General features: G+C 62.2%; 3 protein-coding genes across 15 annotated transcripts in view; 2 read left to right on the forward strand and 1 right to left on the reverse strand.

Moving 5' to 3' along the window:
• The window catches only part of AP3D1 (adaptor related protein complex 3 subunit delta 1), a 40,643-nt gene extending 33,657 nt beyond the window's left edge, over positions 1-6,986 (forward strand). For both annotated transcript variants that reach the window (XM_046684907.1, XM_046684908.1), the window contains exons 25-32: positions 685-831; positions 1,232-1,279; positions 1,617-1,806; positions 2,233-2,321; positions 2,484-2,569; positions 3,122-3,243; positions 3,351-3,430; positions 5,752-6,986. In XM_046684907.1, the coding sequence (XP_046540863.1) occupies positions 685-831; positions 1,232-1,279; positions 1,617-1,806; positions 2,233-2,321; positions 2,484-2,569; positions 3,122-3,243; positions 3,351-3,430; positions 5,752-5,847 (858 nt within the window). In that variant the 3' untranslated portion in view covers positions 5,848-6,986. The remainder of the gene's footprint in view (positions 1-684; positions 832-1,231; positions 1,280-1,616; positions 1,807-2,232; positions 2,322-2,483; positions 2,570-3,121; positions 3,244-3,350; positions 3,431-5,751) is intronic.
• On the reverse strand, positions 6,960-11,027 carry IZUMO4 (IZUMO family member 4). Of its 11 annotated transcripts, none has more exons than XR_006891878.1 (10): positions 10,387-11,027; positions 10,221-10,301; positions 10,084-10,124; positions 9,652-9,678; positions 9,241-9,288; positions 9,142-9,156; positions 8,819-8,836; positions 8,539-8,553; positions 7,662-8,234; positions 6,960-7,093 (listed from the first exon to the last, which is right to left on the reverse strand). XR_006891878.1 is itself a non-coding variant. In XM_046684912.1 (10 exons), exons 1-10 carry the CDS (start codon positions 10,925-10,927, stop codon positions 8,144-8,146), a joined length of 984 nt encoding a protein of 327 aa, XP_046540868.1. In that variant the 5' UTR covers positions 10,928-11,027; the 3' UTR covers positions 7,924-8,143. The 11 variants fall into 11 exon arrangements, 7 of the variants coding, with proteins under 7 accessions (XP_046540865.1, XP_046540868.1, XP_046540872.1 ...); XM_046684912.1 differs by lacking the exon at positions 6,960-7,093 and adding an exon at positions 9,477-9,552 and having other exon boundaries at positions 7,924-8,234; positions 10,053-10,124; XM_046684909.1 differs by lacking the exon at positions 6,960-7,093 and having other exon boundaries at positions 7,118-8,234.
• Positions 11,028-11,165: 138 nt separating this feature from the next.
• Positions 11,166-27,520, forward strand: MOB3A (MOB kinase activator 3A). 2 transcript variants are annotated; one of them, XM_046684917.1, is made up of 4 exons: positions 11,166-11,294; positions 19,817-20,362; positions 23,993-24,195; positions 26,124-27,520. In XM_046684917.1, exons 2-4 carry the CDS (start codon positions 19,942-19,944, stop codon positions 26,151-26,153), a joined length of 654 nt encoding a protein of 217 aa, XP_046540873.1. In that variant the 5' UTR covers positions 11,166-11,294; positions 19,817-19,941; the 3' UTR covers positions 26,154-27,520. The 2 variants fall into 2 exon arrangements, with proteins under 2 accessions (XP_046540873.1, XP_046540874.1); XM_046684918.1 differs by lacking the exon at positions 11,166-11,294 and adding an exon at positions 16,301-16,431.
• The last annotated feature ends 319 nt before the right edge of the window (positions 27,521-27,839 follow it).

Raw genomic sequence — 27,839 nt, forward strand, 5'->3', positions numbered from 1 at the left:
TCTTAAAGGAAATGTCGTTGCCATCAGCAGTGACTCCTCACCCCCTCCCCAGCCCCTGGCCCCCACGAGTCCGCTCTCTGTGGATCTGCCTGTTTTGGACGTTTCACGTCAGTGGGGTCACACACCGTGTGTCCTTCTGTGTCTGCTTCTCTCCCTGAGCGTCGTGTGTTTGTGGTCCATCCACGTGCAATCGTGTCAGGGCCTCCTCTTCATAGCTGCGTCGTGCTCCAGTGTGTGGGTGGGCCACGTCTCATTCGTCTGCTCTTCAGTTGATGGGCAGCGGGGTTGTGTCCACCTTTTGGCTGTTGTGGGTCGTGCTGCCGTGGACACGTGTCCAGGTCTCCGTGGGACGTTTGCTTTCTCGTCTCTGGGCTGGATGCTCAGGCCTGCCGTAGTTGCTGGGCTGTCGTGTCTGAACTCTTGCCGTCTCCCGTGCGTGTCTGCCCCGTAGGCAGTGACCGTCCAGCCGAGCACTGAGTCCCCGGGTCCTGGGCTCAGCTGGGCCCCGTCTCATCTGTTCTCCATGGACCCAGGGGTTGCTGGCCTGTCCCTTCTAACACACGTGCCCTTTACCTTGGTGCACTTGGGCCCACGTCTCAAGCCGTGTGACATGAGGGGAAGCATCGCCGTGTGCCACTCGCTGGAGAAGTTCAGGGTTGACCCTGATCTCTCCTTTGGTCGCAGAAACCTTCCAAGCATAAGAAGAAGAAACACCGGAAGGAGCAGGAGGAGCGGTCTGCAGACAGGAAGAAATCCAAGAAGAAGCAGCCGGCGGGCGGCGGGGCGGCAGAGCCCGTGGAGAACGGCTCGCTGGATGAGGAGCCCCTCCCGGTGAGGGGTACTTCACACGCCTCCCGCGGCCCAGGGCGTCCCCACCGCTTGCCGTGGCCTCCGTGCTGGGGGAGAGCCGAGCCACGCCGAGGAGCCGGCAGGCGGGCAGCAGGGCCTCGGTGGGCAGCAGGCTGGTGGCCCCAGGGACTGGGTGGCAGGGAGGCATCGCTGTCACCTGGCAGTCCTCCCCAGCGGTGCCAGCCCGAGGAGCCGTGCAGTGTGGCCACAGTTGTCTGGGGCCCGTGGGGGTTCCTTGCCTCCCCCCACCTTGTTCTCGTGGTCCTCGTGGCTCCCTCCCCGAACAGTTGGCAGCTCAAGACAAGCCTCGTTCTGTGAGCAGACGTCAGCGGACGTCACTCAGGCCCCACTCGTAGCGCTGAGCTCTTTGCTTTCGTTCCAGCCCATGTCCAGCTACTGCCTCCTGGCTGAGAATTCCTACATCAGGATGGTGAGCGGCTAGGCCTTCCGGAGTGCGGCAGGCGGGGTGGGGTCTGTGCTCTGGGTGTGGGGGTGGCTGCGCCCTGGGGCATCAGTGAGTGCCCAGGGCACCAGGGGAGGCCCCCACCCTGTGGGTGGGGCCAGGGGCTGCTGGGATGGGCAATGGTGGTTCTCAAAGAGAACAGGAAGGGCTCAGAATCGCAGACAGAGCTGAGACCTGGCTTTCTGTGTGTGAGGACTCGAGTTCCTTTCCTTGCCCTCTCTGTGCTTGTGGAACGAGTGTTGCTCACGCTCCCCTTGTGTGCTGGCTCCTGCCACGCCCGCTGACCCGGCCTTGCTCTGTGCAGACCTACGAGGTGCAGGGCAGCTTGCAGGAGGACAGCCGGGTCACCGTGTCCATCGTCCTGGAGAACCAGAGCAGCAGCTTCCTGAAGAACATGGAGCTCAACGTGCTGGACTCGCTCAACACCAAGCTGGCCCGGCCCGAGGGCTCCTCCGTCCACGACGGCGTCCCCGTGCCTTTCCAGCTGCCCCCAGGTGAGGCAGCCACTGCACTGACGTCCAGAGCTCGGAGGCTGAGGCTTCGCGTGGATTGAGAGCTCCTTCTTGGGTCTCTACTTCTTGGTCCCCAGGCTAGCAGGCCCCTGAGGTCAGCCCTGGGCGCCCACCTCCTCCTTGGTCCTGGGGCTCTGATGGCCGAGCCTCTGCCTAGATGAGGGGCGCCCGCGAGCTTGCTGTGGGTGGGTGGGGCCGGGCCCACGCGGAGGACACCAGGAGGCTCTCATTTGTGTCTGACTCATGACGCCCCCTTGGGGGCTGAGCACAGCTTCCAAACCAGGGCAGGCAGCACTGAGGACAGACCCTGGGTGGGGTCACGTTACTGCCACCTGTCAGAAGGGTGGCCAGACCCCTCCTGGCCGAGCCCCACGCTCCTCCTCAGGCCCCGGCTCTCGCCCTCACCAGGCATCTCCAACGAAGCCCAGTTTGTGTTCACCATCCAGAGCATCGCCATGGCCCAGAAGCTCAAGGGCACCCTGACCTTCATTGCCAAGGTACACGGCGCTCAGGGTGCCGTCGGGGGCCCACGGGACCCCCCTTTGCCCGCTCCACCTGCCAAGAGCACCCAGTTCTGGGGTGGGAGCCATGCCCAGATGCCGGCCCCCCCAAGCTAACGGCCTGGCCTGCTCGCCCTCCCCCTGCCCTGCTCCCGGCAGAACGACGAGGGCTCCACCCACGAGAAGCTCGACTTCAAGTTGCACTTCAGCTGCACCTCGTACTTGATCACCACGCCGTGCTACAGGTGTGCCAGCCCGCCGCCCTCAAGAGCGCAGGGCGCGGCGGGTCAGTGACAGCGGGCAGCTAGCGGGCGAGTCCAGCTCCTCTGATGTGTCGGCCAGCTGGGCTACGTGACGAGTCCCCTGGTCTGGGCGGCTCAGACGCCACGTTGGCGCTCTCCCAGTGCTGGAGGCAGGGGTCTGAGGTCCCGGTGTCGGCAGGGCTGGTCCCTCAGGCTCCTTTGGCGTACAGGGGCCGTCGTGTCCCTGTGTCCTCATGTGGTCGCCCCTTTGTGCGTGTCTGTGTTCTCATGCCCTCGTTAAGGCCCCCAGTCTTGGTGGATCAGGGCCCTGTTTCCGATTACAATCACAGTCTCAGGTCCTGGAGGTCAGGACCTCCACATAGGGATTTTGGGGGCACAGTTCAGCCCATGACGTCTTTCAAGACCCTTGGAGACCTCCCAGGCCCCAGCACACGGAAGAGGGTGTCCCCCCAACGCCGGGGCTGGGGGCTTTGTCTGCCTGGGTGCTGGCGAGCCTGCCTGTTGTCAGCCTCCTGTCCTGTGTCCTCCCCACAGCGACGCCTTTGCCAAGCTGCTGGAGTCTGGGGACCTGAGCATGAGCTCAATCAAAGTCGACGGCATTAGTATGTCCTTCCAGAACCTTCTGGCAAAGATCTGTTTTCATCACCATTTTTCCGGTAAGAGATTTGCCATGACTTGATGGATGGCACAGTTTTGTGCACACGTGGTGTCCCCTGTCGCCGAGGGGGCGGCAGCGGCCTCACCCCTGCCTGCTCTGTTGCAGTCGTGGAGCGAGTGAACTCGTGCGCCTCAATGTACAGCCGCTCCATCCAGGGCCACCACGTCTGCCTCCTGATGAAGAAGGTGAGCCCGGGCCCGTCCGCGCCGGCCCCCCTCCCTCAAGTCACTGTGGGTTCCTCTGCTTCAGCGCGTGGCTGGGTTCAGTCTGTGGCTGTCGTGTGGAGGGTTTGGAGCCTGTGCTCGCAAGGAGTCCCCACCTTCGGTTTTCTTGGTCTGGCTTTGGCGTCAGGGCACTGAGGGTCTCGTTGAACGAGCCGGGGAGCTGTCCCCTCCTCTTGGGTTTCCCGGGGGCATTGTGTGTAATTGGTGTAGTTCTTCCTTCCGTGTTTCGTGGAATTCACCAGGGCGACAAGTGGACCCTTAGACTCAGGGCATCCTCTTGGTGGCTGAGCCTCCTGCACAGACGCGGTATCTCTCTTTAGCCGAGGTTATTTTCTTTGCTCTGAAGTCCGTCTTGTGTGTTGTCAGTCTAGCCACTCCCGCTGTCTTTCGATTGGCGTCTACACCGTGTATCTTTACTTTGGCCCTGTGTTTACCGTGGCGTTTGGAAGAACTCCTTGGAGACGCCCTGTGCGACCCGCCAGCCTCTTGCCTCTTACCGCGTGTGTGGAGAGCCTTTGCGTGGGAAGCGTTGCTGGTCTGTCTGGCTTGTTTCCTCGTGTTCCTCCTGTTTCCGTCCTCCGTCCCGCCCCTGCTGCTCGGGCTGAGCTGCGCGGTGCCGGCGTCCCGTTCGGATCTGGCTGTGCTGTTGGCGCTGGCTCCTGGGCGTTGTGTGTGGGGCCACGTTCTACGCACGCTTAGCTTTTTAGTTTTCTTGGAACTGACGTTTGACCACTTGAGTGGGACGCGTTGGTCCCTTGCCCGTCCCTCTGTATGAGCACTTGTCCTGTGCGTTGGCCTCACGGACATCAGAGACTCCGTCACGCCGCGTCACAGTTGCTGCCCTCGCCCTGGACAGACAGCTCCCGGAGCCGAGGGGGCGGCCCGCTGCTCGCCTGTGGCCGCCCCGCCCCTCTGCGTGCGGCTGCTGCGCGTCGTGTGCCGGTGGTCCCCTTCCCTCCGACGACCTTCCTCCAGCAGCTCCTGAGAGCAGCCTGGGGGCCGAGGCCTCGGTTTTCCTCGTCCAGTTGTTTATCTCCCTGCTCCTCGAGGTGGTTCTTGCTTCGATGGTCTTTTCTCTCAGTACGTTAGAAACACGCCGTTTCTTTCGGCGTCCGTGGTCTCTGATGAGAAACCTGCACCATTATTCTTTTTGTAGGGCGTGCACCATTTTTCTCTGGGTGTTTTCCGGAGTTTTCTTTGTCCTCGGTTTTCAGCCATTTTTGACGTATCTGGGTGTTTTCTTGGGATTTCTCTCTCTGGAGTCTGCTGAACTTCTGGAATCCATGCGTTTGTCTTTTCAAAGTTTGGGAAGTTTTCAGCTATTAGGTACATAGTTTTTCAGCACTGCATTCTTAGCCTCTCTTCTGGGATCCCGATGGCGTGAATCTCAGACTTTTGTTGCTGTTCCTCGGGTCTCTGGGCTCCGCCCCTGCCCCTCCCCCGACCTCTTTTCCCGTCTGTTCGGGTTGGGTTATTTCTGGTAACACTCTGTCGAGTTCATTGACTGTCTTCTCTGTCTTATCCATTCTGCCAGTGAGCCCATCCGGTGAGTTGTTTATTTTGGTGGTTGTGTTTTTCAGAGCTAACACACGTGTTTGGTGGGTGTTTGGGTCTTCCGTTTCTTTGCTGAGATGTTCTGCTCTCTCTCCGTTTGGAGAGAGTTGTGCTCGCTCGTTGGAGCCTTCTTGGGATAGCTTCTTCCGACCTTGCGTCTCGGCCTGGGTTTGTCTTGTCCGTGGGAGCCGGGACTGCCCTAGCAGTTCTGGGTTCTGTCCTGAACGTCTGAACACGATGAGCCTGTGGGGCTCGCTGAGATCCTCTGGGGATGATGTGTCCGTCCACTCCCACAGCCCTTGTCCCACTCTTCAGAGCCGCCTCCGTGCACCCCCGTGGGGCCGGCCGGTGGTCTGTCTTCCCGGCGTCTCTAGTGCGCTCCTTAGGCTGAGCTCCGCCCGTGCTCCGGTGGACCCAGCAGGGCATAAACCACTCGACGGCTCGCTTTCCCCACGCTCCACCCAGGACCTCCCGGGCCCTGCCACTTCTGGTCCTGTCCCCAGACCCGCAGGCAGCCGCTCCACGCCTCCGTCCCGGGTTTATAGCTCCTCGTGTAGGGGACACAGGCCAGCATGCTCGCTCCGTCTTACCCGGCGCTCCTTGTTTTGGTCGGTTGTCAGAGCGCTTGCCCTTGGAAGTATCTGGAAAACTGCCAGTGGGGGCGTGCAGCCGGGGGCGGTGTCTGCGTGTAGTGGGTGGGAACACTGCCCGTTGCTGTCCCTCTTCAGGGCGAGAAGTCCGTGTCGGTCGACGGGAAATGCAACGACTCAACGCTGCTGAGCAACTTGCTGGAGGAGATGCGAGCCACGCTGGCCACGTGCTGAGTGCCACCTGCGACCCGCCACGGAGGACACACGAGGGAGAGCCGGTTCCAAGTGATAGGTTTCTCTCTGTCGCATGGACTGCACCCAGCTCGGGCGTTAATTTAAGTCCACTGTCGTCCGTCGTTTAGACGTCAGGGTTTTCTGTTGCGTTGATTTCTCCTATCATCTTTTTTACTTTGGCTCTTCCCACTGTCTCTGGCGAGAAGCCCCGTTCCAGGCCTCAGAGCAGCAGGGGCTCCTGTAGCTGGAGGCCAACTGTGCACATGGCTGCAGGGGCTGCCCGAGGGGCGAGCGGGACCCCGGCTGGGACCTGGCGGGTCCAGGGTGAGGGACGTTCAGCCGTCGGGGCAGGGTGGCGCATCCTTCTGTGGAGTCATCTGAGTCCCATGAGCCCCAGGCACCCTGCCCGGTGGCGCGTTGTGGGAAGAGTGGGCTGGCTGCTCCCGGCGCTGACGTTCCCTGCTCCTCTGTCGGCCGTGGGTCAGGATCTTTCTCCCCAGGACACGGTGGGAAAGGGTCGTGCTGCCTGTCGTCCACTGTCTTCTCTGCGTCCCACCACCGTGTTCGTGTGCCGGGTGAAAAAGGGTGGCAGACCAGAGGTGGGGGGCTGCAGCCGAGGCGGGGGATCCAGCCAGGCCCCCTCCCGGAGAGGGACTGGACAGCCCTGCTCGGCACAGTGTCTCGTCAGCCCCACTGGGGTGGGTGGCAGAGGGCTGCAGCTCTGCCTGCCGCGTCTCGTCACTGAACACCCGCAGGGCTGTCCCTGCAGCTGCCGGGGGGCCAGTCCTGGTCATCGTCGCCCCAACAGCGAGGCACATGCATCCTGGGGCGGCCGGGCCCCTGAAATGCACCTCCGCCAGGGCGAGGGGACCCCGGCCTACCCCGAGACTGAACCTTCCTCAGAGACGATGGTCCTCAATGACGTTTTAACTTTTCCTTTTGATGAAAACTGTCACTTTAGCATGTAGAGTAATCTATTACAGAATCCCGTGCAGTGATTCTAGAATCTCGACATTGTATGATGTGTTATACAGACTTTATTTGCCATCGACATTCCCGTATACAGGAGAGAGACATATCACGCTGCTGTATGATTTTGTGTCAGGATGATTCAATAAACTCGCAAACACACGTCTCCATGTCGGCTGTCCTGCCCGGCCCTGCCTTCCATGGGGGTTTAATTCACCACACTTCCGCTGGCTTTGGTGACACCGTGTGGACAATGGACAGTTCAAGACAGGTCAGGCTGTGTGAGCAGACGGAAAGCCCAAATCAACTCCACTTTGAATGCCAAAGTGTGGGAGGGCGAGGAGCCGGGCACAGACAGCCCAGGCTGAACCAGCTCAGGGCGCCCCACCAATGTCCCTTCCAGAAGACTGTCCTGTCCAGAAATGCTGGCCAGGAGGCTCCTTCCCCGCTCTCAGTGGGAACACGTAGGCGCCGCCTGCATCCACACCGCCCTCGCCACCCTCGGGCTGCGCAGGCCAATGGGGGGGCACCAGGAGCACCAGAGCCTGGCTGTCACCACCTGCTGCCAGCACGTGGGCCATGTGACTCCGCCACCAGACTCTGCAGTCTCCCCGGGACGTCCCTGAGGCTCCCCACACCATTTTCAACCATGCCGCATCTCCCCGACCCCAGACACGGACGCTCCCAGGGAAGCAGTGCCGGGTTCTGTCAGTGAAGCCGCTACGGGAGGGCGTGTGCAGGGCTGGGGTCCATCAGCTCTCGAGAGCCGTCCTGGGACCCCCTTGGACGCAAGAGCAAGAGGGAGCTGGTGGGGAGAGGGGCGAGCGCCCGAGCCGGAGGCCTGCCTGGCTGGCGGCAGCTCTTCTGACAGAGTGGTCTCCTGGCGGTGCCGGTCTCCCAGGCCTCCCTCGCTGTGGTGAGCAGTCAGCCGCGGAGCACGCTGGTCAGCTGTGTGCCTGTCCACCGCTGCAGCTGCGCCTGGACTCACCGTGGAGGCTGCTGTCCGGCCAGCCCGCCCCGCCGTCCTGCCGGGACCCAGCCCTGCGAGCCCCCGAGCCCCCGAGCCCCCGCCGTTCTCCCTGCCCCACAAGGACCACTCCGAGATGAGAAAGGTCAGGGAGTTTAATCGTTCCGTCCAGTAGCTCTGTGGTCCCACTCGGCGTCAACACTATATACAAACCCACCTCCCCTCCTCCCGGCCGGCCCGGCTGGATGGCGGCGAGGACCCGAGGCAACAGCCAGGCTGCTCCGCATGTGCGGGCTGGGAGAGTCCAGCCGACTTGGCCCCGCATCACAGCTGGGGTGGGTCCGGCAGGCCTGGCGGCCGTCAGTGCTGCATCAGACACTCGGAAGCGTCTTCCAGAGTCAGGTTGGCCAGGTTTGGGGGCTCTAGACACGTGAAGCTGGGCGACACCAGGCTGCGGGGGGACACGGTGCCCTCAGTCCCTTCTCTCCCCTCCCTGCCATCCCCTCCCTGGGGGGCCTTTGTTGGGGCCTGGGCCTGTCTTCCTAAGTGGGGCATGGGATGGGCTGGACCCCAAGGCCTTGCCTGTTCTGTGTCCCCAAGACTGCACTGGGTTCTGTCACACCAACATCCCCACGACTGGGGTGTCAAAAGGGCATGGGGGGGGGGGGCCTGCGCCAAAGTGGCCATAGCTTTGCTGTCTGGCTTAGGTACATCCCCACCCCCAGAGCCCACCCAGGTCCCTCCAGGTGGCTCACAAGGCTGGAGTGGTCCTGTGCATCCGGCAGCGAGGGGGAGAGGGACGCATGGTTATTCACGAAGCGATTGCAGGGTGTGGTTGCAGAGGTGAGGTCTGGGGTGTCCCAGGTGCAGAGAGACCCCTGCTTGGCTGTGCTCGCCCTGTCCAAACCCCCTGGCCACCCCCATTGACCCGAAGGACCCCAGAGCACTGCTTCCCTCACCCCCCCATCCCCTCCCCTCTCCTCCCTCTGGAAGGCCAGGCCAGGGCGTTGGAGGAGATGGGCCAGGGGGCTTTACCTCGTCTTGGTGTTCTGTCTGAAAGACACGACAGGGCCCCGGTTAGCCCCGAGCTTTGGGACTGAAGCTGTGCCTGTGGCCCCAGGCCCCTCCACTGGGGCACGCATCCATCCTGGAGCGCCCTCCCTCCCCAGCTCCGACCACAGCCCTGCCTCCCACTTGGGGCAGGGGTAGGACCAGATTCTACGGGGACTCTAACCAGAGTGATCGACCTGAGCGCACAGGACCAGGCACCACCTCCCGTGGCCCACCTGGCGCATACTCACCGGAGGATGCACACGCCGCCTCTGATCAACTCACTGGGGTTGGGGGAGGGGACTTACTTGTGCCATATATTTCTACAACGACAGGACAGCAAGTTTGGAGTCAGAAGCCATGTGGCCTCGGTCGGGGTCCCCTCCGAGCCCAGCTGCATGACTCACATGTAACGGAGGAGACCCTGCACAGCCATCTCCCATTGCGCCGACGACCTGCGGGGACACGGGGTGTGGAGGTGGCGTGGCCCCAAATTCAGGGGGCCAGCTAGGGGGGCTTCCAGCCCACCCTGCCTGCCCAGGTGGTGAAAGGCCAGGGGCGGGGGAGGCGGAGGAGGGGCCCCTCTGGGGAGGACCTCAGACCGCTCGGACAGCGGGGCCCTCAGCCGCCCGCCGAGCCCTACTCGCAATTGTAGCCAAAGCAGACGACGTGCGAGTCTGTGCAGTTGCTGCAGGAGATGGTCTGGTACTGGAAGACGCCTGCAACACACGACAGGCCGCGGCGGGCTCCCCTCGGCCTCCGGGGCCCCACGCTGCCACCGCCACCATCCCCCACGGCCTGGACAGAGGCGCACTCACCACAGTGACGCTGACAATCGATGCGGCCTGTGCGGGGACAAGAGCCCGGACAGCGCCGCCTTAGCAGACCCAGCCCGTTCCCGCTCTGGCCCACTCTCCTGGGCCTGCCCAAGAGATGGGGCAAATCACCAGGAAGCGTGACTTCCAGGGAGGTGGCAGGGAAGGGTGGGGGTTATCCTTCAAGGCCCCAGGATGAAAGAGCCCCTTCCTCTGGGAGCTGCCCTGCTCCCCGCTTTCTGTCCCCAGCCGCTGCAGGCTCCGAGTTCTAACGCCGGCTGCATGGTGCACAGACTCCCTATTCACAGCACTCTAACCTCGCCTTGCCCTGGCCGGGGCCCCCAGCCTCGAAGGGGACTCAAATCCTCCTATAGCCCTGGCTCCCCCAGCCCTCGTTTGCTCACTTTCGATGATGGCATTCTGGATAAGGCGCACCTGCTCTCGGAAGATGTTTCGCAGCTCGTTGGGGAAATACCCTGATGGGGGAGGCGGGAGGAGGGTGGTCAGGCTTGGGCCATGGGCAGAGGCAGGGGTCCTGGGGCCGGTCGGCCCAGCTTCAGTTTCCACCTTACCCGGGAAATACATCTTCCCCTGGTACAGCACATCCATCTTCTGGTACACAGCGTTCGCCACCTGGTCCAGCTTCTCCCGCGCTGCGGGCGGAAGAGGCAGGTGAGCGGGCCGGCTGGGCCGGGGTCTGGCCGGGCCGGGGGTGCGGGGCGGGGCTCCGGCACTCACTGATCTCCGCAGGGATGGCCAGGTGCAGCTCATTCATCGTGTCCTGGCTCCAGTCGGTGAGCAGCGAGCCCGACACGGGGATGTCGCCTACCCACCAGGACTTGAGGTTCACGTGGTCGCGGTAGAAGTTGAACTTATCCGAGAAGTTGCTGTGGCAATGCAGGCAGCCGCGGGCCAGCGCCACTGTCAGGCTCAGGCACAGCAACAGGGCCATGCCGCCCCCGCCGCCCCGGCCCCCCATGGCTCCCGCGCACCAGGACCACCCAACGGCGCCCCCGCGCCACGCCCCTCCGCGCGCACTGACCAACCAACGGTGCCCCTTCGCCACGCCCCTCCGCCGCCAGCCAACCAACAGCGCCCTGTGCCACGCCCCTCGGCGCGCACCGACCAACCAACGGCGCCCTCCTCGGCCCCAGGCCCCGCCCCAGCAGAAGATAACTGACGGCTCCGGCTCCGCCCCCAGGTCCCGCCCACGAGCCGCCACTCCCAGAGGAAACTGCACCCACGGCTCGACCCCGCCCTCAGGCCGCGCCCCACGCATGCGCCCACGGCTGGCGTAGGCTCCTCCTCCACGCCCTGCCCCTGCTCGAGGCCCAAGCTCCGCCCTCAGGCCGCGAGCCTCCGGCACCAGCCAATGGCGTCACGGCCCGTCCCCGGTTGCCAGGCGACGGAGAGCGCGGCGGCCGGGCGCGCCCCCCTCGGGCTAGAAGTCCGCGCCCCGGCTCCGCTTCCGGGGAGGCCTCAGCCTGTAGCGGAAGTAGGGCCATCTGGGCGGGTGGGGCCGGGCGGGGCGTGTGGGGTGTCCATCCGCGGCGGGCGGCGGCAAGGCCGGGGCTGGCGGGCGGCCTGCGGACGGGGACGGGGACCGAGACCGGGGACGGAGGACGGAGGCGAGCGTGAGGCGGCAGGTGGGTCCTCTGAGGGGCGACCGCGGGCGGCGGGAGATCCGATCCGTCGGGAGGGGCGACCGCGGGCGGCGGGAGGTCTGATCCGTCGGGAGGGGCGACCGCGGGCGGCGGGAGATCCGATCCGTCGGGAGGGGCGACCGCGGGCGGCGGGGAGGCCAGATCCGTCTGGAGGGGCGAACGCGGTCGGCGGGGAGGCCAGATCTGTCGGGAGGGGCGAAATCGGGCGGCGGGAGGGGGTTCTGTGGGCCCTCGGTGGCATTCGTGGTTACTAGTGTCCCTTTGGGGTCAACCCCGCGCCTTGTCCCCATCGCCAGGACCCCGCCTCCTGGTTGGGATCCAAATTCCTAGGATTTCGGGGCCCCCCCCAACCAGGGGCACCCCGGCCTTTTAAAAGCAGGCTTCTTGCTTCCTGGTGCCCAGAGTCACTGAGCCCTGGGAAGGACTGGGCCAGAGGTGTTGGCCGGGGTCAGCACACCTTGGGTGACCTCACAGCTCCTTTTTCTTAGGTATGTTTTACGCGTGACTGTATTTTATAAATGTCACTGAAAAGGGAAGGTGGGTAATTGGAAAACCCAGAAACTCACAAAGCAGAAAATGAGTGTGCAAGAGCCACTGTTAATTTTGGGGTGAGCGTCTTCCGGTGTTTGAACACGCGTACCTCTCCCCCGGCGCATCCTTTTTTCGCAGTCCTATAGAGGTTTAATTGACATACAGTCGACGGCACGTGTGCAGAGCACACAGCTGGGTAAATTTTGACATGCGATGCCCCCCTCCCCGCCTGCCTGCACTTCTGGGTTTAAACTTGGTTCTGTTACACGGGGCCCCGCCAGCCGCTTCCTCATTCCCCCTCCACCCAGCCCAAAGGTCCGAGACTCTAATTAGCCCATTTCACAGACTCAGCGCTGAGTGGGGCCAAGGGTCCCACCCCGGCGGACATCAGGACAGGGCCCTGCAGCCTCGCATGAGCCCTGAGCCCCCGTGCCCCCGAGTTGACGCTTTCAGGACTAAGTGACTATTTCCCTGCGTGTGTCGTGGGTCAGGTTGAACCAGTGCACTGATGATGGAGTGGGAACCCAGCAGGTGAAGTCCCGGCTGCCCCAGCCTGCGCCCGACAGCACCCTGCTTCTCCCCTCCCTCCTGGGAGGCACCCTCTGCTCCTTCACCCCCAACAAGGCAGAGCCCCATCCCCGGCTCTGAATCCAGCACCCGCCTCAAACAGCACCCGTCCCGTTGCCCCGTCTTCCCTCTCCTTCGGCCCCCTCGGGCTGAGCCGTCGAGGGCAGCAGCCGCTGGCCTCACGTGGCTAATGAACCCTCGAAACGCGGCCGCTGCAAATTGTATGCACTATAAGTCAAACTACACACCGGGTCCTGGAGACTCGGTTTAAAGAGAAAAAAAGGGAAAACATCCCCTTAATATTTTCTATATTCCTTAGGTGTCGAAATGGTATTTTGGTGCTCCTGGATTAAGTAGAATATATTATTAATATTAATTACACCTGTTTCTGTTCATTTTTTTTTACTTTTCAATGTAGCTACTAGAAAATTTGAAATTACACATGCGGTGCACGTTGTATTTCTAGCACCTTCCGTGGCATTGATTCCTTTCACACGTACATGTCCAACTCCCGCTTTCATCAGGTTCGTCATTTTCTGCTTCCTGTTTGTGGCTCCAGTTGTTTCTTAAGTGGGGTGAGCTCCTCCAAGACAACCAGCCAAATGCTTGGGGTGTCGTAATGATGAATTAGTGTTGGCTATAATTTTTTTAAATAGACTTTATTTTATTATTTTTTTTTAAAGATTTTATTTTTCCCTTTTCTCCCAAAGCCCCTCTGGTACATAGCGGTGTATTTTTAGTTGTGGGTCCTTCTAGTTGTGGCATGTGGGACGCCGCCTCAGCGTGGCCTGATGAGCGGTGCCGTGTCTGCGTCCAGGATCCGAACCGGCGAAATCTGGGGCGGCTGAAGCAGAGCGCGCGAACTTAACCACTCGGCCACGGGGCCGGCCCCGAGACTTTATTTTTTTTAGAGCCATTTTAGGATCACAGCATAATTGAGTAGAAGGTGCAGGGAATTCTCATATGCCCCCTGCCCCATATATGCACGGCGCCCCCCCCCCCCCCCATTATCAACATCCCAGTAACCTCCTGGACACGTCATTGTCACCCAGAGTCCACCCTTGACATTTGGGTTCACTCTCGGTGCTGTGTGTTCTGTCGGTTGGGACAAAAGCGTGTCGTGTGTCCACCGTCATAGCACCATACAGAAAAGTGTCACTGCCTTAGGAACCCCCGTGTTCTGCCTGTTTGTCCCTCCCCCAACCGCTGAAACCACAGATCCTGTATGTCTCCCGGGTTCTGCTTTTTCCAGAAGGTTCTAGAGTTGGACTCACAGTGCGTCGCCCTCTCACCCTGGCTCGTGCAGTTAGTAACGTGCCTTTATGGTTCCTCGCGTCTTTTCCGGGCTCGATGGCTCACTTTTTACTTGAGGGGAGAGCGTGTCCTCATCCTCGAGTCTCCCGCAGAGCCGGGCGCCCCTCGTCCCTGTGACGGACGCGCTGAATTCGGAGTTCCCGTCTGTCTCTCTCGGCCCCAGCGGTTATTTTAGTCCCTCGGGGGGTTCACAGAAGGGCCGTCTCAGTTCCTGAACTCAGACGCTTCATATGCTAATGTTTGCCTGCTCCGTGGGTAAAAACGCCCGAAGCCCGCTAGGTTCTGGAGAGTCCGAGTGAGTCACCCTTCCGGGAGCTCTTCTCCCATCTCCAGCGCTGCCTAAGGTGGAGGGTTCGAGAAAATCCCCCCACACCGCCGGCTGGGAACTGGGGTTTTTCCTCCGGGAAGTTTTTGACACGCCCCGGCTGGGGAGCCCTGTTTCTGAGTTCCTGGAATCTCGAGCTTCCGATTTCTTAAGCAGAAAAGGCAAGTGTGACTTAAGAAGCCGGGTTCTGGGAAAGAGATGGTCACTCTGGCGGCTCCTGTGTGCCAAGTAAGACACTCAGAGCCGGGTCATCCTCTGTGGGGGGCCGTCCTGGGCACTGGAGGGGGGGGTGGTTGAGCAGCATCCCTCTGGCCCCCACACACTCGATGCCAGGAGCGCCCCCAGTGTGACAACCACAGATGTCCCCAGGGTCCCCTGGGGGCAGGATGGCCCGGATGAGACCCACGGCTGTAGCTGGGAGCTCTTCCCAGCCCCCTGGGCAGCGGGCATGCTCAGAGCAGCGCCTCCTCCCCCGCCCGCTTCAGCCTGGGGTCCGTGCACACTCAAGTCCACATCCAAGGATCCTGCATTAACAGGAAGCAGGGACAGCCACCGAGGCAGCTCGGGGCCCGGCTCTGGGGTCCTACGCTTTCTGACACACGCGCCCCTGGTCCCTTCGCATGCAATGGCCTCTTCTGAAACCTCGGGCTGGGTCCTCAGAAGGAAGAGGCGTGTCCCCTAAGCGGATGCCACAACCACAGATGACCTCGCTCACATTTCTCCTCTCCGCCCCTCGGGGGGGCGCGGTTTTGTAAAACAGTGTGTCTGTGTTTGCCCCTGGGGTAAACTGAGGCAGCAGGCATAGGCTCAGCATTCCTCAGCTGCAGGATCAACGGCTGCTCCGGGCGGTCCAGCACCCCACCTCCGTCCCCGGCAGCATGGAGGCGGTGGACGCAGAGACCCCGGGTCCAGGACCCAGGCCCACGTCTGCCCTGTGGGCTCATAGTGCGCTTGGGGGTGGGTCCTTGCCACCTCTCCCAGCTTCTGGCGTGGCCGGCAGTCCTGGGCGCTCCTGGGCTTGTGGCCACATCCCCCCCCCAGTCTCCACCTCCGTCGTCACACAGCTACCACTGTGTCTGTGTCCAACTTCCCTCTTCCTACGAGGACGTCAGCCGCTGGTCTCAGGGCCCCCAGTCCAGTGCGACCTCCATAACTAATGACACCTGCCACGCCCTGTTTCCAAACGAGCCAGTTCACAGGACTTGAACGTGTCATTTTGGGGGACTCGATTCACCCCTAACGGGGGAACGAAGGGTGACAGCTGATGGGCACGGGAAGGGGGGCGGGTCCTTTGGGGTCATGAGAATACTCTGGAACTAGATAGTGGTGTTGGTTGCCCTGCTCTCTGATGTTTCTAAAAGCCATTGAATTATATACCTTAAAAGGTGGAATTTTGGGGCCGGCCCAGTGGCACAGCGGTTAAGTGCGCACGTTCCACTTCGGCGGCCCGGGGTTCACTGGTTCGGATCCCGGGTGCGGACAAGGCACCACTTCGCACGCCATGCTGTGGCAGGCGTCCCACATATAAAGTGGAGAAATGTGGGCACGGATGTTAGCTCAGGGCCAATCTTCCTCAAAAAAAAAAAAACTGGAATTTACAGTATATGAATTATGTCTCAATTTTTTAAAAAAGACTCTCAGGACGGCTGGAATATAGGGGCTCCTCAACAGCACCTGGCTCGAGTGGCCCCCACAAACCGTACTTGCTGCCTTCCTACAAGTTGGGGAGCTTCACCCAGAAAACCAAGACACGAGGGCCAGACACCGAGACAGTGTGGGCCCCATGTGGCCCCGTAGGGTGGCGGGCGGCCGGCATGCACAGGGGGCGTCTCCATAGTGGAAAATACACATGTCGGTGGTGGCTGATGGCTCAGGGCCGCGAGCATCTTCCTGCCCGGTGCCTGGGCTGCCGGCCGCGGAGCCAGGATTCGCAGGATCTAGAACATACGGGACCGGCCTCTGAGGGTGGGGCCTGGCCGCCGTGCCCCTGAGCCCCGGGGCAGCGTCCCTGCCATAGTGGCCACGGTGGCGCTGTCAGCGGCCCAGGCAGGATGTGGAGGCACCGGAAGGAAGTGGCGCTGAGCGGGCGCCCACTGCACCTCAACCGGAGGGTCACGCGAGGCGGTTGCTTAGAGGAACTGTGTTTTGTTTTGTTTTCAGAAAAAAAGAAAAAAAAAAAAAAAGGGCTGGGTGTGTGTGGCAGGGGAATTTTGTCATCTTACCTTGTGTCGCTCTAGAAGTTTCTAAGCGCCACACACATCTCTGCTGCGGGACGAGCCGGGGAGCCAGGAGCACTCGCTCTTGGCGTTGAATTTCCAGAAGACCGCCCCCGCCGTCCTTGGAGGTGTTCTGGGAAGAGCCGAGGGACGGGGACCAGAGACGGTAACTGGGATGTGGGGGGTCGCCTCCGGGCCGCCCTGGCCTCCTCGGCCTTTCTCAAGGCAAAGGCACTTTCCGGTGGCCGGGCCCCCCCAGGGCCGGGGGACGTGTGTGTTTCCCACGGAGAGCTGTTTGCTTTTGACAGGAACTCGGCCCATCCAGGAAGTCTTTCAGAGAATCATTGCATCCACTTAAGACAAAAAACCCTCCCCCTTTCTGGGAAGAGCCAAAAAGGCGGGCAGAGCCTGCAGGCCCCCCGGCGCCCTGCCCCGTCCCCGGGAACCGTCCTGGCGCGTCCCGCCTGTGGCGTGCGCTGTGCGCGGGACAAGCTGTCGGCCTGCCTGGACCAGCCAGGGGCCGCCCCTGCTCCTGAGGCTCAGGCGGAGCTGCTGAGGGCCTGCTCACCCGCCTGGTGGCCCCACTCCCATCCACGCAGGCCACATGTGCGCAGGCGACCTTGTCGGAGGTGAAATTCCCCAAATCTTCCCTGGGGAGGACCCGAACTCAAGAGAAGGCAGCACTGGGCTGCGTTTCCCGCTGTGTCGGGATTGCCCTCAGGGTGGGAGGCTGCTGTGGGAGAAATCAGAGCCTGGAGGCGAGTCAGTGCATGGAGGCGGGGGCCGGGGCTCTGCGGCCCCTCCAGCCGGACGGGGGATGCGGCGCCCCCCTTCGTCTTCTCATCACAGGAGGGGGTTGACGTTCAGCCCCAGGGGAAGGCCGTCTGGAGGCCGAAGTAAGACCGCAGATGAGGAAGTGTCCCCAGGTGTTGGGTGCAGGAGAAACCAGGCAGCAGGTGGGGGAGAAACCAGGCAGTGGGCCGGCAGAAGGTTGCTTTCTTTTCTGTCGGCCCACAGGGAGTGTCTGTCCCTGGACCTGCAGCCGGGGTGGCCTGGGAGCCTCTGTTTGCAGGTTAATCGCCTGGGCAGTGAACTGTCACAGGTGGGGGCCGAGGGTCACCACAAGGCGCGTCCAGCACACATGCCCGCAGCGTGGAGGGGTCCTCGGCTGCCCAACCCCGGGGATGCGGCCAGTCTCGGAGACAGGGGGGCGCAGCGGTGGCCTCTTGACATCAGCTCTTCCTGGGGGTCTGAGGCTGGGCTTGGGGTTAGACAGATGGAAACCCGAACAGCAGAGAGGTGGGGAGGGTGGAGGCACACGTGGCCCCGCAGAAAGGACCGGTCCAGGGTTCCCGCTCCCTCCCTCTCTGCCAGCCACACGAGGCCTGAAAGGCTGGCTTAACTAGTCATTAACTAGTTAGTACTGAGGCATTCTCTTCTAACCCAGTGGTTCTCACTAGGGCAATCCTGCCCCCAGGGACACCGGGCCATGTCTGGGGACATCTGTGGGTGTCACACTGGGGGAGCCCCTGGCATTGAGTGGGTGGGGCCAGGGATGCTGCTCAACCCCCCACAGCGCCCAGGACCGCCCCCCAGAGGATGACCCGGCCCCGATGTCGCAGTGCCGAGGGGGACCCGGCCTGGGCCTCGGTCTTCTTAGCTCTAAAGTAGGAATACCATTTCCCTCAAAGGTGACAGTAAAGTGCCTCGCCGGGTGTTTGCCAAGGTGGCAGGAAGTGACAACGGCAGCCAGGGCCCCAGGGCTGGCATTGGGAAGTGAAGGCACTTCTGGCCTGTTGATGGGAGGCCCCGTGTCCTCGGTCCAGAGCTCACGTTGCCTTGAGCCCAAGCAGCCTCTCTCTGTTGAGGTCCTTACCGCTCGGAGTCCGCCTTGCCCGCACCGCTCGACCCGGGTCTGCCCTGCCGCTGCTGCCCCGGGCGGGGTCGGCCGGTGAGAGCCCTGGGTGAGCATTGCGTGGTGCAGATCTGGCCTCCAGAACGCCCTCGAAGGCTCCCGGCAGACGGAGCCCGGCCTCGCCGGGAGGGAGTTCTCGGGGTCCCTGAAGACGGAGATGGGGCCCAATGCAGACACAGGGCGTCCAGAACTTTCTGACGAGGAAGTTGGGCTGTTCAAAGCCCCTAAGTTGGCAATGATTTGCTACAGATCGTGCCAGGCCTGGAGGGGCGGGCCACCGGGCCAGGTCACAGGGCAGCCGCGAAGTCCCGCACTTTGAGCAAAGAAGGAGCGGGGTGGGTGTGGCACTGTTCTCATGGCTGGTCCTTTGCGTGGGCTCCCGCCGTGGGCCGGGAGCCACTTCCCCTTCCCCTCCGCGACTTCTCCTTCCGCGACTGCTCCTCCGGTGACCTCCCGGGGGACCCCCACCCCCACCCCGCCGGCCCCACGACCCTGCCCTCCCTTCTGTCCCTTCCGGGTCCACGCTGGGAGGGCGTGTACCCCAGGCCTGCAGATGGAGAGCCCGAGGCGGCACCGTCATCGTAGCAGAGCCACGGTGACCAGGGGGTGACACAGCCCCGGTGGGGACAAGACTCTGACGAGCTCGTTGAGACTTTAGATAGCGTCCTGGGGCGCATCGTGTGCCCCGGAGTCCATGTCCACCCGTTGATGGGGTCTTTGCTGATCTCATCGACGTGGTCAGGTGGGATCATGCGGGGTTGGGGCGGGCCCTGATCCAGGGACGAGAGACATGCAGGGAAGACAGACCACAGGGAGTTGTCCCGCCCGTTCTGGAGCCAGCGCCCTAATCGGCGTCACGGGGCTGGGTCCTTCGGAGGCTCCGAGGGGGCGTCTGCCCCAGGTCTCCTCCGGCTCCCTGTGCGTCTGTGTCCTCGCTTATGAGGACACTCATCCTTGGATTTAGGGCCTCCCGGGTACTCCAGGATGAGCGTATCCCGAGATGCTTAACTTCTTCTCATCTCCAAAGACCGTTTTTCCAAGTAACGTCCCATTTGCAGGTCCCTGGATGTGGCATCTCCTTACGGAGGCCACCGCTTAGCACACTGTCCCCTTAGCCAGTGTGCACGGTTCGGCTCGCCCTCTCTCACTTTATGGAAAGCCTCTGGGCCTGGGGAGGGGCATGCCGGCTGGTCTGGGTTGTCAGGGGGCCCATCTCAGCGTCCTCTGCCCTGAGGACACTGCACTGTCCCCGAGGAACTGGCACCCTTTCCGTGACACTTAAAATCACGAGTCCTGGGCCGGCCCGGTGGCACAGTGGTTAAGTTCACCCATTCCGCTTTGGCAGCCCAGGGTTCACTGGTTCGGATCCCGGGTGCGGACATGGCACCGTTTGACAAGCCATGCTGTGGCAGGTGTCCCACAAATAAAGTAGAGGAAGATGGGCACGGATGTTAGCTCAGGGCCAGGCTTCCTCAGCAAAAAGAGGAGGATTGGCAGCAGATGTTAGCTCAGGGCCAATCTTCCTCAAAAAAAAAAAACCACAAGTCCTGGGATGCATCCCCCTGTCCGCCCCCCCATGCTTCCAGAACGGGTTTTGCAGGAACGGGTGACGATGCTCCCTCCTTCTGCCTTCCAGATCTTGAGGAGGACCCGGGGGCCCTGTGAGCTGCCCGTCGCCCTTCGGCCGACAACGCGCGTCCCGCCCAGGCCATCCCCAAGGAGACATCGCAGGGGAGCGTGCCGGGAGCGTGGGCGGCCACGATGTCCAACCCCTTCCTGAAGCAAGTGTTCAACAAGGACAAGACGTTCCGCCCCAAGCGCAAGTTTGAGCCGGGCACCCAGCGCTTCGAGCTGCACAAGAGGGCGCAGGCGTCGCTGAACGCGGGGCTGGACCTGAAGCTGGCGGTGCAGCTGCCGCCCGGCGAGGAGCTCCACGACTGGGTGGCCGTGCACGTGGTGGACTTCTTCAACCGCGTCAACCTCATCTACGGCACCATCAGCGACGGCTGCACCGAGCGCTCCTGCCCCATCATGTCCGGCGGCCCCAAATACGAGTACCGCTGGCAGGACGAGCACCGCTTCCGTAAGCCCACGGCGCTCTCGGCGCCCCAGTACATGGACCTGCTCATGGACTGGATCGAGGTGCAGATCAACAACGAGGACGTCTTCCCCACCAACGTCGGTGAGTCGGGCACGCCTGGCGCAGGGTGGGTTCCCGGCACCCGCGAGGGGCCTCAGCGATGGGGCGGGTATGCGACAGTGGCGCCGAGCGGAGAACAGAAGGGACCAGCCAGGCCCAGGCATTTAGTACATTCACAGAGTCCTACAACTATCAGCTCTGTCTAGTTCCGGAACATTCCATCGCCCCAAGAGGAGCCCCATCCCATCAACAGTGCCCCCACCCCCTCCCCAGCCCCTGGCCCCCACGAGCCCGCTCTCTGTGGATCTGCCTGTTCTGGACGTTTCACGTCAATGGGGTCACACGCCGTGTGTCCTTCTGTGTCTGCTTCTCTCTCTGAGCGTCATGTGTTCAGGTCTGTCCACGTGCAGCCGTGTCAGGGCCTCGCTCCTCTTCACGGTTGCGTCATGTTCCAGTGGGTGGGGGGACCACATCTTGCTTCAAGTTAAGGATCTTGAGACGGAGAGGTTATTCGGGATTATCCGTGTGGGCCCTCAGTGTCATCACAAGGGTCCTTATACAAGGGAGGCACAGGGAGATTCGACACGCACGGAAGAGCCGAGGCGATGGGGCGGTGGGAGGAGGACGGGGTCCCGAGCCCAGAAGAGGCAGGAGATGGCCTCTCCATGGACCCCCGGGAGGAACCAGCCCTGCCGACGCCGTGACTCCAGCCCAGGGAGACTGACTGGGGCTCGGCCTCCAGGACTGTGGAGGGACGCCACGTGGAGTTGGTGGCCACTGGTTGGAGCGGCCCTGGGAGACCCACACGGGCATTGCTCTTGTTCGCCATCAGCATCAGCACCGCGTCGCAGAGAACCTGCCAGTGAACGGGCTCCGGGCCACGTCCTCAGGGGTCTCGGGCCCCAGCGCCCGTCGAGCCTCCGCCCCTCTGGCCCCCTCGCTGTCTGTGTGGTGAGGGGGCCGACCCGGGCAAGGCTGTCCCACAATCGGCACTTTCCCAAAGCACAGACTCCGGCAGCCCCCTGTCGGGTGGGCAGGCCCGTGTGCGGCCCTGGCGTCCGCCTCTGCACGTGCTCCCCATCGTCCTGACTCACAGCCCCGCTGGCACCCCTGAAAGTCCTGCCGGCTCCCGAGATGTCTACACCCCAGAACTGGAGACCCTGAGTGCCACTGGTCAGCTCCTTGCTGTGAAAGGTGGATCTCGTAATTTTCCCAGAGAAGAACCTTCTGGAAGGCGAGAGCATGTGCAAATGGCAGACTGCACGGGGCCACCCTGCGGGCATCTAAGGCCAGTCCTCCTGGCTGTCCGGCCCTGGGCCCCTGCCACGTGTACATCCCGGCTTCTGGGGCTGCTGCCGCCTCCCTTGGGGTCCCACCTGGCCCAGGCCGCACCTTCCTGCCCTGTTCCCCGGGGCCAGCTTTGCAGGCCCCCCGGCCTGCTTCGACCCCTGGCCGGCCCGCGGAGTGTGATGCTCCGCACAGAGGGCACCGTCCCTGCTTCTGTCTGTGGTCCTTTCAGGAACCAGAGCCTACGGCCGCCCCTCAGGGTTAGACCCGCAGTTGAGCAAAGAAGGGACGGGGTCCAGCTTGTCTCCTGCGTCCCACTCGGTGCCAGTCAGGCTGGACGTGCATTGAGGCCCCAAGACCTGTGCTCTGAACACTAGAGCAGGTGTTGGTGACCTTTTCCTGGAAAGGGCCAGAGAGTAAATCTTTCCGGCTTTGCGGGCCAGATGGTCTGTGTCTCGACTCCTCAGATCGGCCATCTGTGTCAAGCCGCCGTGGACACTGTGTCAGCAAACGGGCGGGCCGTGTGCCAATAAAACTTTATCTACAAAAACAGGCGGTGGGCCGGATGGGCAAGCCCTGTGCGAGCATTGTCACAAAGGTGGGCAGTGGCGTCCTGGAAGATTCCATCTCTATGCTCCCCACCCCTAGTCTGGCTGCTTTAAATGGCTCCCCTTCACCCAGCATCGCCCTTGGTGGCGCCTGCACCCTCGGCCCCTGGGAGCTGGGCGGCAGCATCAGGCCTGGGGTCCCCTAGGCTGGTGCCGAGCCCCCTCCGTTCTGCCTGCCGTGGGCCTGCCGTGCTCTCGGATTCTGTAACCACTATTCGAGGACCTTCGTGCATAGGGATGACCACCCCCTTGAGGTGACCGTCCCCCCATGTGGCTTTCAAAGGTCTTCAAGGACAAAGTCAGATCGACAGAGAAAACTCAGACACCTGTTTGATGCTGAACGAACCTTCTGCAGAATTAGTCCCCCGGGAGCCCTGGGCCCCGTTCACCGTGACACGGAAACGTCCCCGCGCTGGGGGCGGCCGGAAGGCAAGTGCCATGAGCCGTGACGCTTGGTGACGTCCTCCGTCCCAGATACGGAGGGGAGCGAGACAGCAGCAGCGAGGACGCGCAGCAGCCTCGGCCGGTCCTCACGAGTCTGCTCTCTCGACGTCCTGGACCTTTCCTGCTGCTGGGCGGCCATGTGGGCTCCGCTGTGTCACCTTCCCCGGGCCGGGTGCTGGCTGTGGACGCCTCGTGGGGACCCTTCCCGCATGGGGACCTCCGGCACCTGCTTGGGTGTTGCTGGGGCTGGTGCTCAGCCGAGCGTAGGCCCCAGAGCACCGTGCCGTCCAGTGCTGACGTCCCCACCTTCCGGAAGCCTGGGCCTGGCACACCTTGGCTTCCCCCGCAGTCGGTGACATCTCTGTGTCCCCACCACGCCGTTAGCTGGTGAGCCCCTCTCTTCAAGGACGGGGGAGTCTGTCCATCCTGGTCCCGGGCGCCCCGTCTGGTCGGATCGAGTGAACACGGGGCTTCCGTCTGTCCTGTGGGACGAAGAGGCCATGAGGTCATGGTGGGTGGGGGTGGCAGGAAGGAGCACATGGGGGCCCCAGCAACGAACTGTGCGCCTGGATGGCCAGGGTGGAATCTCACGCGGTGTGGGTTTTACCGCAACTCAAAACAATAAAGAAATAAAACGGTATCAACGTCAACGACAGGAGAAAAACTGCCACGTGGCGGATGCACGCAGTTAAGCCGCGATGAGCACCCTCCAAGGAAAATGACATTAGCAAAACAAGATGGGGAGAGAGGAATACATCAAGAGGAAAATTTCAAATGTCAAAAAATATGTTTTTATAGGTTGTCCCATTCTGTTAAGAAAAATAAATGAAACTAGAAAGACGCACGCACGGCAGCCCTGGGGCCGGACTCCGAAGGGGGAGAGCACGTCCCTAGCTGGCCGGACGCGGGTGGGACGGGCTGGGGAGGGAACGCGCTGGCGCCAGAGGCCGGCCGGGCTGAGACGGAGGAATGTGGCTCCCGGCACCTTCCCAGCCACTGTGGGCGTGACCTACAAGCCACGGCTGGCCTGTCCCCCAGGCATTGTTAAGCAGCAGAGGTGGCATTTCAGAGAGGGCCCCGGTCGCTGCAGGAGGGGAGCTGGAGGCCACAGTCCCAGAGAAAGCGGCCCCTGTCTTCCTGGGACAGACCCGGTGCCTCCCGCTGCGTTGACACCCGCCTTCTGGAAGGAACCTGGGACGTAGGCTGTGTGACCCTGGGCTGGTGTCTCAGCCTCTCTGAGCCCCACGAGTTCGCGCCCGGGCGGCGCCGCAGGCGGGGAGCCGGGCTGGGAGCGGCATGTGCTGAGCGGCCGGCCTCTCCCTTCCCCCCGCAGGCACACCGTTCCCCAAGAACTTCCTGCAGGTGGTGAAGAAGATCCTGTCGCGCCTGTTCCGCGTGTTCGTGCACGTCTACATCCACCACTTCGACCGCATCGCGCAGCTGGGCTCCGAGGCGCACGTGAACACCTGCTACAAGCACTTCTACTATTTCGTGCGTGAGTTCGGCCTCATCGACACCAAGGAGCTGGAGCCGCTGGTGAGCGGGTGGGGTGGGGCTCACGGGGGTCGCTTCTGTCCCGGGCCTGGCCTGGGCCACCCACCTGCTGCTGGGCGTTGGGGGCGCAGGTGCCCCCTGGAGGGGCCCCGGAGACGGGGAGCTCCTTCCTGCAGCTGCCCCCCTCCCCTGCAGGAGAAACTGAGTCTCCACAAACTGGACAGGTGCTGAATGCCCAGCAGCCTGGTAGCCGGTGTCCCCATCTCCCATACTCTCCTTCTCTCTGCCTGGCAGGAGAGCAAGGAATGATTTTTTTTTTTTTTTTTTTTGGTGAGGAAGATTGGCCCTGAGCTAACATCCGTGCCAGTCTTCCTCTATTTTGTATGTGGGTCGCCACCACAGCATGGCTGAACAAGCAGTGTGTAGGTCCACACCCAGGATCTGAACCCGTGAACCCCAGGCCGCCAAAGCAGAGCGAGCGAACTTAACCACTGAGCCACCATGCAGGCCCCTATTCTTGCTTTTAATTGAGGTTAAATTAGCATAACTTGAAATTACAATTCAGTTGGCATTTAGTGCAACCATCACTTCTAATTCCAGAACATTCCACCACCCCATCCTCATTAGCAGTCACTGCCCCCCCCCCCCACCCCCTGAGAACCACGACCCCACTTTCCGTCTCCGTGGATTTGCCAGTAGGATGGCATTGACCCCACCCTGGAGATGGAACGACTCAGGTGGCCAGGGCGGCTCACTGGGACCCCCCATCACGCAGGCCGGGACATGGAGCCGATCCATGGTGGACGTCCGATGCTTCCCCAGTTAGGACACAGGACCTGTGAGGTCAAAGGGCGGCAGCTGGCTGCTCTCTCAGGGCCCTCCAGCCACCCCCGCTGCTCCCGAGGGTCTAGAACATCCCCAAGGGGGCCCTGGGGGCGGCGTGTGAGAACTTGGGGCTGGTGCGTAGAGCCCCCAGGTCATCATGGGGGGCTGGAGCGTCCGCGTCCCCCTCTCTGGGCGTCTCCCCAAGCTTGGATGTTTTGGAAAATTGCTAGAAACATCATCACATAGCTTTTCCATGTTTCAGTAAACACTTTTCCACAGCTAAAGTCATAGTACGCGTGTTTATGGGGGGAGGCATTTTACTCTGGTGTGATGGAATGTTCTGGAACGAGAGAGAGGTGGAGATTGCGCGCCGTCGTGCGTGTGAATGCACCAAGTGTTTGCTTTACGACGGTTAATTTTCTGTGACTCTCGCCTCCATATACTATTTACCAAATAGTAAAAATTGTAGCGTCCAGCTTTGCGATCTGCTTGCTTGTTTTTGAGTTCATGTCAATCCTGTCATCATTTCTCCCACATGGAGGCTCAGAGTTCTTTCTGGAGACAGCCAGCGAATAAAGTAATAAGTTGGTGGCTGTCCCCGGGGTTTTCTGTACGTGGAACGGGCCGTGTCATGGTCCGGGCAGCTGTCCTGCATAAGGAGCTTTTCCAGATCATTCCCGTTGGATGTGACGTGATGTCATTTGTGAGGACAGATTGCCAAGGCTGGGGTCACAGGGTCTCAAGGTCATCCTACGAGTATTCATCTTTATTTCCAGGCTGCTTTCTAGAAGTTTCTTTCCAGTGTCCGATCGACTGTACAAGGCAGGGGCTGGTAATCTGTGGCCCCCGCGCTGAGTGCCTGGTTTCGTGAATAAAGTTTTATTGGCACGTGGGCACACTCGGTGGCTTACACGTTGCCACCACTGCTTTCCCACGACCGGGCAGAGCCGAGCAGCTGGACAGACGGCGTCGCCCGCCCGGCCCTTCCCGCCCCGGTCCCCAGCGAGCCGTTGTCTGTCCGTCTTCTGTGAGGTTGGCGTTAGATCGGGCCCTGGGTCCCTTGAGACCGAATCCCCCGCTTTTCGGTTTGTGTGATTTCCGTCGCCTCCTGTGTCGATGCCTGACGTCCTGCTTGTTCTCAACAGAAAGAAATGACCGCACGGATGTGCCACTGAGAGCCCCTCGGCCCGCTGTCACCAAGGCAGAGCCCGGGGGACACCCCGACGGGAGGGCCACGTCTCCGGAGCATGGACCCGTGTGTTCTAGGCCAGCGTCAGGGCGAGCTTGGAGCTGTCGGTGCCCCGCTGACCCCCCGGGGCCGAGTCCCCTCTCCGATTCCCAGGTGGCCGCCGGGGGACGCTGCACAGTGGCGCCCCGGCCTCCCTGAGCGCTGTCTCCACCGCCGTCCAGGAAGGAGGGGGTTGAACTTGAACTCTGCGATGCCGTGTGCTGTGAGCCACCGGGAACACCCACTCTGTCTGTAAACCGCTGGCATTGACCGGGCGGCCCCCCAGCCCCTCCGCCGACCCCTCCCTGCGGGGCAGCCTGCACACCCGGGGCCCCAGGGCCGCCTCCCGGGCTTGGGAGCCGCGGGTCACCATCGCTCCTCCGGCAGCCGCGGGCCTGTTCCACGAGAGGTACGCCGTGGCCCGCTTCCGTCCCCGCCTCGTCTCGCTCTGTCCACTCTGTCCCTCCAGAACGTCGGCCCCGCCTGGCTAGAGCTCCCCATGCCTGCGCCCCGGGTTTCCTGTGGCCCCTTCGTTTATCAAAAAAGATGTAATTTTTACACAGTCACCAGCGACCGCCTTGAGACGTCGAGGGCCAAGGCTCTCAGCCAGACATAGTGCGCCCTCTCGAAAACCGTGCCCTCCCGCTTACGGATGACCCTGTGACCCCAGTGCGCCTCCCGCGCATCGCCTCTTCCAGGTTTCGAAGCTGAGTTGTGCCTAACGTTTGGCTGGAATTGGCGCTTCCTCACAGGCCTCCTGCTTTCTGTCAAAAGCCTTTGTGTGCGTGGCCCTCCGTGGTCCCAGGACCAGACTCCCAGCACTGTCCCCCCGTGGAGCACTGGGAGGTGTGGCCGGGGCTCCCCGCGGCCCGCACTGAAGGGACCACGGCAGCCGCGCCCTGTTCCCGCGCAGCGTCCTCGGTGGCCCCTCGCCGGGGCAGCCCTCCCTCCCGGACCACAGTGACTCCGAGTGCCTCTGGGGGTCTGGGGTCCCGTCACCGACACCGACCAAGTGCAATTACCGTGACCTCTGCCTCCATCCTCCCAGAAGCCACTGGGGTCCAGCTCGGAGCCCCTGGGAGATGGACCTGCAGGACGTCCAGAAACTGTCCGAACGAATGTAGCTCCTTTTAAATGCAAAACCACAGCCGAAGGCCATAACCACTGTGTCCCCCAGGGTCGCCCGCTGTTCCCCGTAGCCCGGCCACGTCGGGAAGGTGGCCAGGACCCCGGGGGGCAGGGAGGGCCCCATCCCCGCGCTCCTGTGCCCGTGGGTGCCCCACATGAACCTCAGAATAAATTGTGCCATGTTCATACCCTCAGCTGCTGCTGGTTGTCTCTATTCTCCTGCACGAAGGCCTGGCATTGGGACACGTCCCCACCACTGTCACCGGGGTGCCCTCGTCCCCAAGGGGCGAGGAAATCTTAGATGTCCCAACGGTTTATGGCTCACCGAAGCGCCCCAAACAGGAGTACACACACAATATAGGCGGGATTCAAATTTCCTGGGGTGCGAGGTCGGGGGCGATTGGGACAAAGTGGGAACCAGGCTGAGAAACGCCGTGACGGAGGCCTCCGCGTTGCTCTCCCGTTTCTGTTCGGAATGAGTCCCTTTTGGCCCTTTCCAAACACA

Source organism: Equus quagga, chromosome 14 (genome assembly GCF_021613505.1).
Source record: "Equus quagga isolate Etosha38 chromosome 14, UCLA_HA_Equagga_1.0, whole genome shotgun sequence".
Taxonomy (NCBI): domain Eukaryota; kingdom Metazoa; phylum Chordata; class Mammalia; order Perissodactyla; family Equidae; genus Equus; species Equus quagga.

Bases quoted from the DNA above. Each gene is read 5' to 3' on its own strand.
- IZUMO4 (XM_046684909.1), bottom strand. From the start codon at position 10,927: ATGCGTGGGGCGCGGCCTGAGGGCGGGGTCGAGCCGTGGGTGCAGTTT. The intron at 9,679-10,083 runs GTGCGCCTTATC...GTCCCCGCACAG, and splicing joins GAAACATCTTCCGAGAGCAG to GCCGCATCGATTGTCAGCGT. The intron at 9,289-9,651 runs GTGAGTGCGCCT...GTGTCCCCGCAG, and splicing joins CGATTGTCAGCGTCACTGTG to GTCGTCGGCGCAATGGGAGA.
- MOB3A (XM_046684917.1), top strand. From the start codon at position 19,942: ATGTCCAACCCCTTCCTGAAGCAAGTGTTCAACAAGGACAAGACGTTC. The intron at 20,363-23,992 runs GTGAGTCGGGCA...TTCCCCCCGCAG, and splicing joins CGTCTTCCCCACCAACGTCG to GCACACCGTTCCCCAAGAAC. The intron at 24,196-26,123 runs GTGAGCGGGTGG...TGTTCTCAACAG, and splicing joins CCAAGGAGCTGGAGCCGCTG to AAAGAAATGACCGCACGGAT.